Source organism: Harpegnathos saltator, unplaced genomic scaffold (assembly GCF_003227715.2).
Source record: "Harpegnathos saltator strain DR-91 unplaced genomic scaffold, Hsal_v8.6 scaffold694, whole genome shotgun sequence".
NCBI lineage: Eukaryota > Metazoa > Arthropoda > Insecta > Hymenoptera > Formicidae > Harpegnathos > Harpegnathos saltator.
In genome coordinates this window covers 1,305,434-1,316,769 of record NW_020230531.1, presented here as the reverse complement: position 1 = coordinate 1,316,769, position 11,336 = coordinate 1,305,434, and the positions used below count along the sequence as shown (strand labels likewise).

At 35.3% G+C, this 11,336-nt stretch overlaps 1 protein-coding gene across 2 annotated transcripts; it reads left to right on the top strand.

Moving 5' to 3' along the window:
* Nucleotides 1-2,042: 2,042 nt before the first annotated feature.
* LOC105186217 (angiotensin-converting enzyme) lies at nt 2,043-11,336 on the top strand. Of its 2 annotated transcripts, none has more exons than XM_011146263.3 (13): nt 2,043-3,192; nt 7,297-7,491; nt 7,587-7,754; nt 7,867-7,948; nt 8,141-8,281; nt 8,369-8,551; nt 8,841-8,935; nt 9,020-9,171; nt 9,256-9,383; nt 9,493-9,739; nt 9,820-9,909; nt 9,990-10,097; nt 10,207-11,336. In XM_011146263.3, the coding sequence occupies exons 2-13, from the start codon at nt 7,306-7,308 to the stop codon at nt 10,802-10,804; spliced, it is 2,178 nt and encodes a 725-aa protein (XP_011144565.2). In that variant the 5' UTR covers nt 2,043-3,192; nt 7,297-7,305; the 3' UTR covers nt 10,805-11,336. The 2 variants fall into 2 exon arrangements, with proteins under 2 accessions (XP_011144565.2, XP_011144566.2); XM_011146264.3 differs by having other exon boundaries at nt 2,043-2,961; nt 10,207-10,804.

The window sequence follows — 11,336 nt, the reverse complement described above, 5'->3', positions numbered from 1 at the left end:
ATGGTTTTTTTCTTATATACATGGAAAAATCGTATAACATATTTTGGAGAAACCGGAGGATATATATGTTTTTATATTTAAGAATAAAACTTTATACTGTTTTAAAATTGTAATCTTTAATACACCACCAGTTCTGGTCACCAAAGTTTAGAAACTTTATCAAATATGCATTATGGCATAAAAGTGATTATATAGAAGAAAAACCATCAGAATTTGAAACACCAGTAGACTTTTGTTTAGAAAACTATCTAATAGAGCAACACAAGGTATTTGCGACGATATTGCTATAATTACTTACGCTTGGTATAAGAAATAGCTTTGCGTTCAATATTTCTTTCATGATCGTCACATGTGCAGTGTGTATGAATCTATCGATATGTATAAATATTATAATAATGTTTGTCAGAATTGTATTCTATGATTACATACTTTGTATTCCATTATATATATTTTGTTAAATAATATCTTACACATGCGAATATTAAATTATGGGAGGACAATAGCTGATAGTGTTACCGCATGCGCTGAATATTTTTCCAGATTTATAACGCGTTAATAAACATGACCGATCTTGCAACTCCCTGTATCGTTTTCGTCGTAATATTTACGTCACACACACTACAAAAAGTTGACACACAAACTTCTTGTAAATGAAATTTCATCTTCAGAATATATACCTTTTCAAAAAGACAAAATGTGAGAATATATGACTATTGTCGTGTATAAAATGATTCATATTATTATTATTGTTGTTGTTATATATTGAAATGATTTTATGATTATATAATCTATAATATCAATATTAATCCACTCTTGCTATAAAAACGTTCAAAGATGAAGTGTTCCCCCCCCTCCATGTATGTAGCGAATGGGATAAACGGTTACGTATAGTGTTACGAGTATATAAAGATGTTCTTAACTATTTCTCGGAAGACCGTATGTAGAAAAATAGCATTATCAGATATGGTTGAATTCAGCATAAAATATCCTTTCATTTAATAGAAACAAAATTTTTAGATTATAAACAAATTTGTAAATGTTGGAAGTATATTTAAAATTTAATATGTATGTTTAAAATTAAAATTTCAATATTTTTTTTGTTTTTATTGGAAATGTCGTTATAAAGTACTCTTTAAACCAAATTTAAATATTTTTATTCAGAAAGTTTTTTTCTATCTCTTATGCTTTTGCATGTCAATGTGTATATGTATATGTGTGTGTGTGTGTGTGTGTGTGTGTGTGTGTGTGTGTATGTCATGCGTGTGATGATGCATACTTCGAAAGAAAAATATCAATTTTTTTCAAGTAAATGATTCACTCCTTGAAAAGCCGATCGAACACGTATAACAAAATTTGTATCTCTTATTTTGGTTTAGATTGCTACACATTGCAAGCTCATCAAAATCGGAGGAGGCCATTTCCATGTGTTTCCCTGTCAGTACGAATTGCGACCATGAAAAAGAAAAAGAGAGAGAAAGAGAGAGAGGGGGGAAAGAAAATGAAAAGAGCGATGGAGAAAGGGGTGAGAAGGAGAGAGCGAGAGAAAAGGGAAGAAGAAGAAGAGTGAATGAGAGAGAGAGAGGGGGTGGAGGGGGAGGGAGGGAGAGAGAGTAAATTGAGAAGATAGCAAGAGCAAATACCAAAGTATGTACTCACATCAAACCTTATTATTTTTTTCTACAATCGAGAGATAAAATATCGAGATATCTTAACTTATCGACCAATTGCTCCATGTTCAAAAGTGTATGTTTCAACAAACATTTATATTTAATACTTCGTCTCATTTCCCCCCTCTCTATTTCCTCTTCTGTGCTATCGTGATATTGGAGAGAGAAAGATTACTCAGAAAGTCTCTTCTTTGCTCGATGCGTATTAACCAACCATCGGTCAGACCAACCAATCGGTATGCTGTTCAAATATTGATTAAAGGCCACTAATTTGTGCGTTATATATTTTACAATATTGCAATGCTGCGGATCGCTTGCGATAAAACAATATGTGGTGTGTGATATAACGCAATCGTACGAAATATTATATCATTTATTAAATTAACAACCTTTTGCGTACGTCATATTTCTCAACGTGTGACGAAGAGCGTTCACGGTTACTTCGAACCAGACTCCCTGCCTTTACCCACAATAACCAACAGTCGGTCTAATTCCTAACTGTCTCTCTCTCTGAGTGTCCACAATCGACCATCTTGCTTACTCTGTCTCTTTCCTCCCACGTGCAAAGGAAAGAGACAAAGGGAAACTAGTCCGGCTCCGGCCTGGTCGATCAATGGGTCCCACGTGCGCGCTCATCCACAACGGTACAGAACCAACCGATAGTAACACTTCGCGATGGCTTTATGCTATTTCGCACTGTTTCTATTCATAATAACGAGACGAAGTGTGAAGAGGCGAGAAGGGGTGTGGAGCGGGGGGGGCGGGAGAAGAGTCAATAGGTACCCAAGTCTCGATCGGGTGTACCTTTCGAGACAGGTTCCCACGGCTCCACAAAGACACCACCTACTGAGAGTAGTTCTTTATACCACTATCCGCGCATATTGTGTAACGCAGCCGATGCACAAGCGCTGCTGGTGGAAAACCTGAAAGGGCAACTAGGCAGCGGTTTATGGTCAGTGACGACTCGCCTTGGAGCCGATGACGACGGTGGTTAGGTCGGTGAGGTGATATTCGGAGCAGCCACTAAGAGTGAGGGACGGCGACCACACCACGGTACAAGAACGGTAACGCACGCACGCGGCCAGGCAGGCAGGCAGGCAGTTACGCATCGTCATGCACTGACGTTGGAATTAGTGGCGTGATGCGAAGGAATTTCGATCGATCGCAACTTGGCACGAGTAGTCACACGGTGGACGTGCAACGTCGCGCGACAACGTCAGGCGCAAGCGGGCAGCTCTCGCTTCGGTGATAACGCACACAGTCGTCGCACACACAGGCATCGGCCTATTAACGCGTGAGTCGTCGATCAGCGCTCGCTCCTTAACTAATTGCTCGACGAACTTTGACCACTGTACAACAATCCCACCCGTCAGACACGTTCACGGTCCAATCTCGGCCGATTTCTCGCGCGGCCGGTCCTCCTCCTTGCCCGCGCGCATTGTCCGCGCATCCTCCTCTCCGTCGTCAACTTTGTCGTACAAAGCAAGTGTGATCCGCGAAAAATCGAGCGCGACTACGCTCAAAGGTAACGATAGTGTAGTGTCTATTGTGTTTATGGCATGAGCGCTTCTAGCATTTCCCTCCTTTGTTTTTCTTCTCTCTCTCTCTCTCTCTCTCTCTCTCTCTCTCTCTCACTCCGTCTCTCTTTTTCTTTTTTCTCTCTTCTTCTCTTTCCCTCCAATTTGTACAGCACTTGGGCGCGTACCTGTCTTAATTTTAAGGCGGCAAATGTGAAGAGTGTTGCTAAAATATACAGATTTAATATTTGTCGGGGATAACATGACGCTAATCTTCTTGTGAAAAACATTAATTGTCTGCAATGAAAGCTGACAATTAAGAACACGCGATGCTCGATCATTGAATCGTTCTTGTGTTTATGATGTAACTTCCGCGAATCGGGACATTTTTACGGCTTATTTATTGATGTCTCGATCGTGTATTTACTACAAAATATTTTGGAAAACAATAGCATTGTGACATAATTTATTACGATTTGGTAATTATTCTTACGCTGAATTATGCTATTAAGAATTTTAAATGAAAATTTAATGCGCGTACGCAAGAGAGAGAGAATGAAGCGGAAACATAATATTTATTGACGTGATTTAATTGAGACGTGATTTAATTGAAAAATGCACATGGAATCGTCTTTATATCGATCACAAAGAAACCTTTTTTACGTGCCTTAAAAAACACTCGAGGATTAAATAGCGTTTTTTGAATTTTGCAATTTTTTCAACTCTTTTAAGCTATCTTGCGGTTTCAAAGTAAATTTATGTCAAAAAACCATCCAGTGAAGTGACGATTTTGGACTTGTCATTTAGATTATATTTTGTTTGTTTTGTTGTGTGTGTTATGCAAATCGATCGCTAATGTGCTATTGTGGAACTATACATTGTTGGAGAATTGAAGTGGAAATTCAAACGGAGAGGCGACACGGAGGGAAATTTCAGTTCTTCAATTCTATTTGTGTTTCTCTAGCACTGTTATCTCTATGTTAACCTCTTTCTGCATCAATACATCTTTTAAATATATTCTGATTTATAAATTATTGTTATCATTAACGTTTATTATTTATTAAATTTACCTACAGTGCGCGTAATATAATATAATATGCAAAAGAAAAAAGATGACGATGACATTTATTCTACAATTACGATCAGAAACTTCAGTCAATTTTTAATTGCTTCGAATCTTACTCTCTCTCTCTCTTTCTCTCTCTCTCTCTCTCTTCTCTCTTCTCTCTCTCTCTCTCTCTCTCTCTCTCTCTCTCTCTCTCTCTCTCTCTCTCTCTCTCTCTACGCGCTCTTTCCCAGGCAGAACAGAAAATCATGACAATGTCGAAAATGACGAGAAAATGACCGAATCGTGATGAAAAGATGAGTTTTATTCATCATTTTGACGTCATTTTGATGTCATGATTTTCTCTCCCGCCTGGGTTACTAGTTGCATAACAGTTACGCCTATTTTTCATTTATATGCATCGATTTCACAAGCATAATCCATCCATCGGCAGCATTAACGAGATATCATTGCGCTGAATATATCTGCTGATCATCGTTCGTTCAGAAAATCATCCGCTACAGACCACTTTGCTTTCTTCCTTTTTCCCATAATAATAACAGACTACCTACTTGGACATACAGAATAAAAGAAATATTATCAGTGTCGTACGTATCGGGGTACGATCGGATTTTCGTGGAAGAAAGAATCGGTGCGTCACACATGTGTGACGCTAGTAGAGCAAACGTGTTGATCGAATCGAGAATCTTTCGCGATCAAATGTAAGTGACTCTGGACTGCGTAGTACTACTCTCGCGAGAGCATAGCCAAGACAGAAATATATCTCTCGATCTATCACTACGACTAGACTGAGTACACGCGTATACAAGGTAAATCGCCGTCTGCTAGATATACAGACATGTTTGTCTCATTGGCTCGACCGCGCTACGTGACGTAAGCATTACATTTTCCCGATTGCTTACGTTTGAAAAATACACGCGCGTGTCGTCGAGCTCAAAGTTTTCTTTCTTCACAGACTTCCGGAATTTATATTATATTTGAAGCTCTGGTGTCAGCTTTCTCTCATCGACATCAACGTGTCGGCGCGGAAGAAAATCGCAGTTTGTTCGCAACATTATAAACAAATGATAATTCGCACATTACATAGTAATACGACAGTAACGAGAAACAGTATATCTCGGTTATCCCTCGATTGAAAATATTTCTCTGAGCATTTAGCTGCATTCAAACTTTGTCAAGATAATTGAAAACATTTTATTGAAGAGAAATGTCTTGCAGAAATTTATCCATTTTCACCACCGAGTTTTCATCCGATCCTCAGATAACAGGAATTTAATTATACGAACGAACAAATTTTTCTCCGTGCGTATTTCGCGTATTACGCGCATATCACTTAAACAATATTATTAACTACATCATCGTCTAAATATGAATATAATTAATTTTCCCCTCTATTTGCGTAAAAACTTATTTATCTCTACGGGCAAACTGTCACGGGTCACACAATATGATCGTCTGCATCATTCATAATTTATCTTCCAACTTTTTCTTCGTGGTAATCAATATAGATATGTGGTAAACAATTTCTCGATCAATCCACAATTGACTTTGAAATATGTATGGTATTTTGTAATCGACATTACAAAATTAATGATTCTGCTGACCCTAAAATTCTATTTCTGGTGAACATAATTTTTGTATTTCTAAAGTTTCGTAAAAATATCACGGATTTTCAACGTGTAACTATTCGTAGAACCACGTTCATTTCACCTATCCAATGTTAGCATATATGACTAATTCATCGTAGGCGCAATGTTTAGTGACGATAGTGCGGAATATCAGATACGAGATAAGTGCTCGCGCGCCTGTTTTTTAAATAGCGATACCATTGTTCACCAATTACTTCTTTTATCGCAAGATTCAAAGCATATCGATGCATATAACCGCTACGAATTATTATCTTTCCTATACTTAATTTCTTTCGGAAATATTAGGTGTACAAATTAAATATATCGGTATTTTTATATCGAATCAAGTATAGTTCTATTTTCAATTTAAATATTTTCCTGCCATTTTAACTTGAAAATGCCAGCCTTAATATTTAAAAAATGCTATATCTTGGCAAAGCAAATGACATAACCGTACAAAACAGTAGTGAACACTATGGCGTCCGAAAAACAATACATTAAACACCGTATTCTTTTTGCATTTCAATTAAATAAAAACATTGCTCAAGTCGCGAATATGATTTGTTTAGCTTTGGGAGAAGCTGATATTACGATACATAGCTGATATTGTGATACGTAAAACTTGTAAAATGTGATATTAGAGGTTTCGAAGTGGTGACGACGCATGTGTGACAACACTCGTCACCACGTGTCGCGAAAGGGACAAAGGACGTTACTTGTTCCTTGGGCGGGGAAGTGTCCTCTTATATTTCTTATGCGATGTATCAGTGAGACTTAGTCTCGTCAGATTACCATATATATTTCGATCACTTCAACATCAACTGGTTGATACGCACTTCGAAACAATGGAAGAATCCACAAAATATTGACGAATTTGTCGATTTAAAGCTGTCATTTTTTTTTTTTTCGAAAAGGGATTCGTCAGTTGTCCAAAAAATGGAGGAAAGTCACCGAAAATAGTGGCGAATATTTCGAGAATTAAAATGTATCTCATTTTTCTGTAAATTAATTAACGTACAATTTCATTAAAAAAAGCAGTGAATTAATTTGTACACTTTAGTAAGCTAGTTGATAATTCACAAAGCGAATAAATGACTGATCTTTGTACGTGTATGTACTTTTTAAATTTCCGACGATTAAAATGTATTTTCATTTTTCTGTGCATTAATGTTCAATTTCATTAAGAAAAACCTTGAATTAATTTGTATCCTTAATAAGCTAACCGACGGTTCTCATAAAGCGAATAAATGATACTTGAATGAATGATTAATTAAATTTGATTAATATAAATGATTAATTAAATGATTCTTACGTACTTTCTATACTTCCTATACTTTTTACGACCGCCACTTTGCGGTTTTATTTAATATCAACAAACCGAAGTATCTACCAAAAATGTGCCACTGTTTATTTCGCAGGTTAAAGGGATGCTATCGACATGGAGTTGGATCTTTCTTAATCTCATTATCTATGTAAGCAGCGTCCCGGTGGAAAGTGAAACTAAAGCCTTGTTAGAGCTAACCGAATTAGACTATGAAGATGCATGTTATAACATCAGCAATGTACAATGGTCATTTACCGTTGCACCTTCCGAAGAAACATTACTCGCATGGGTAAATATATATCGTAATATTTGCGCTTTTAAACTGTGATCTCTCTTTTCTGTCTCATAAGTGAATATTTTTAATTTTTGTTTTTTTCTTTTTAGGAAGTGCAACAGTACGAATATGGGATATTTAAGAAAACACAAAAAATCGAGATACTCAATACAATAACAGATGACAATAAATTACAGCTCGAACGATTACTTAAATATAAATATGATGTGATTGAGAAACCTGGGGACGCGCTGCTGAAAGAAGAAGATTGGAAGCAAGTATGAAATTTTTACTGTTTTTAGTCGACATATATATATGTCTGTGTGTGTGTGTATATAATATAATATTTGTATATATAAAAAATTTTGAAATTTTATGATTGTATTGCAGCTCGTGCACTTTGTCGGTACCGTAGAATTGCAAAGATCCATCAACAGTTATGTCAACAAATCGCAAAACTATTCACGAGAAGGTATAATTTTATTTTATTTTGTTTATATATATATGTGTATATATATATATATATATATATAAACGTTACAAATGGAAATAATTTTGTAGACAAATGTTGTACGGAATTAAAGATAATAAATATTCGATACATATTGCAGTTCATAAACTGTAAAAGATAATACCGAAATCTCACAATTGTGTATTATTTTAGATGTAGAATATTTGCTGTCCCACAGCGGGGAAGCAAGCGGTAAACAAGCTGCTTGGAACGGCTGGTATCGTGAATTAAAACCGCTAATGGTGAATTATTCAAACAATTTACCTTTTATCGCGGAAGCGGCAAAAGAAAATGGTAAATATTATTTAAAGTGTATTGCGTAAATAACTGTATAAAATCATGATACATATATTTGAACGTACGTCAAATGTTCGGTTTTAGGTGCCAAAAACGTTGAGGAATATTGGGAGATGTTGGCAGGATATCCTGATGCGTATGAGAAAATAAGGAACGAATGGAGTCGGATTAATAATCTTCATAAAAAAATTCTGAAATTCATTGGCACGAACTTGTCCAAAAAATATGGGATTATTATAAATGACACACTACCAGCTCATTTACTTGGTAAGATGACAATTGTTGTAAATGGCGACAATTGAATTTGTTATAAATATTATAGCTTCACGTATATCCGAAATTGCATGCTTAAAAAGTATCAGAACAATTTTCAGAAAAATTCGATAAAGAATGAACTATAATCGTCGACACGAATATTTAGTTTATTTAACATCCGTAGCTTCCGGTTTAACTTTTTGTGCACAATATGAAATTATATAGCAAAAATAATGAACAAATGCCAACTTATAATAGCGGTAACTTTCGCTCATTAAATTTGTATAATTTCATTCGGAAGGTAGCTTACAAGGATACGATTGGGCGGATTTACCATCAGATTTATTTGCCGAATCAAATTTAATCTACGATATCAAGAAGAATCTCTGGAAGAAGGTAGAAACTATTATTTTATTTCACGCTAAACATGAAGATCAAAAATCATAGGTTTATATTAAGATTCTCTATCGTGTTGTGTAGAAATACGCAGGAAAATCTCTATACAAAATTGCATCTAATTTGGGTGCATTATTACTCAAACAAGTTCCTCAAGCTGAATTTTGGGAGAACAGCGAGTTCAATCGACAATGTCCATCTAGACTATTAAATCTTTGTCGAGATGGTAAAATGAGGCATGTATATTATATCTGCAGGTTTTTAACATTTTATCTGTTGCATAACAGCACGATTGTCAAACTGAATCTTAATTATTTCAGAGTATCAACTTGCTACAAAGCCACCATGAGCAATTTTATAGCAGCTCACAAAGATGTCGGGAGAATTCTATTCAATCAAATGATTGTCGAGGACACTCCCGTTCTCAATATAGTTAACAGATATTCGGGTAAGAAGATATTTCAATGATTTCTCAAATATACGCATAAATACATAATTATCTCTCTTGCGAAATGTTAAAATAGCTTAATGTTAAAAGCACTTGTGCAATTTTGCAGGATTAGAAGAAAGTATATCGACATTATTTGGAATAATATCGGCGAGTCCTGGATGGCTAAATCATACTAACTTAATGAATACCTCCAACGATAATGAACAACGCATGATTGTATCTCTAATGATTACTGCCTTAGATATACTTCCACGATTAACGTATTATTATTCTGCCGACATGTGGCGATTAAATGCAATTGCGAAGAATATTTCTGATCCAGTGGATTTGTTGTCGTCTTGGTGGAAACACAGGTATTATAAAGCATAAAACATATTTAGAATTCCGTAAAATTTCTTTCTGTGTTCACAATATATTAATTTGTGTACACAAGGCAAGAATATGAAGGTGTCTCTTCCATCGATGCGGTTAGTCCTACTTTCCTGGATGATATTTATATTATTGACAACAAACCGTATCTTCCGTAAGTATATTAATGGATTGAAATATAATCCTCTCATAATATAAAGACATGATATTAAAAAAAAAATATTTTATACGCAGTAAAATCCTTGGTACGTTACTTGCTTTCCAATTATACGAGTATGTGGCGGACTCAACCGAAGTCAGATACAACAACATTGACGGAAAATTTATGAATGGCAAGATAATGTAAGTTAACATAATGTAAAAATTACGAGATGTACATGTATGTTTGGCGATACATATGTCAATACAGTTTCTAAACAAACTTTCATTATCTCTTATGTCTCATATGTAGAAAAATGATTCAAAGTGGTGGCGCCCACAATTGGCCAGATGTTCTCAACGAAAACTTGGATATAGACGATATATACATGGATCCTCTCATTTCATATTTTGCACCGTTGGAAGAATTTATCGAGATAAGTGAAGAAAACTTTGAATATAAATCTGGATCAAAAGAAGACAAAGAATTAGAAGAATTGGAGAAGCATATATTGCAAGAAATAAATGCTCTCACTACGACATCACCACCACCACCACCACCACCACCACCAGCATCTACAGTCATAATTACAAACAAACACAAAACAACAAAAGTTATGTCATCTAACTTTAGAAATATTGCGAACCAAGTACAACTTACAACAAGTATATCTATTCCGGAAGACAAGCCAAAAAGTCCCGATTCATCGGAGTCAACTAAAGTTCCTGTCAATGAATCACTGACGCCTGGTGTAGCAAATGATACACAAGAGAATACACCAAAGATTAACACCAGTAAAACAATATGGGTCGTAAGCGCAGTTCTTATAGCTATAATTGTCATTTGTATGATCGCGATCTTCGGGAGACAAAGATGTCGTAAAACGCCAAAAAATAGACGATATGTTTAGCGATATAATTTTCTAACTTTCGTCATTAAACATATTTATTTCTTGCATTTAGTCCTTAAGAAAATTCTTGGTCTCGTAAATTATTGTCACAAATAATGCATATTTCATTAACGGAGCCGTTTTTTGATTATTATTTAATTTTGAAATACATTCGACATTTCACTCGGCATTCCTTAGCGATTTTTCTTACTGTAGATATATTTTTTCTTTCCTAATAGGAATAATGAGTCATTGTTATATTTGATTTTTATATTCTGTTCTTCCATTCTTGATATATATCGTATTCTTTGAAAAAATGCACTTACTAACATTGGTAGTTCGGTATCCAATTGTTTTCTGGTATCAATCATATTGAATAATGTCAAGAGAGAAGTCGTGCGAATTCTATTCTTGCAAAACTTGAACGTGCAACGAATTGATTCATTCGATTTTTCTCTTTTATCATAATAAATTAATATGACCATAGGAAGAGATCCCATAAATCTTGAAAAAACTTGCAGCTGGTATGTATCTCTAATTATATATATATATA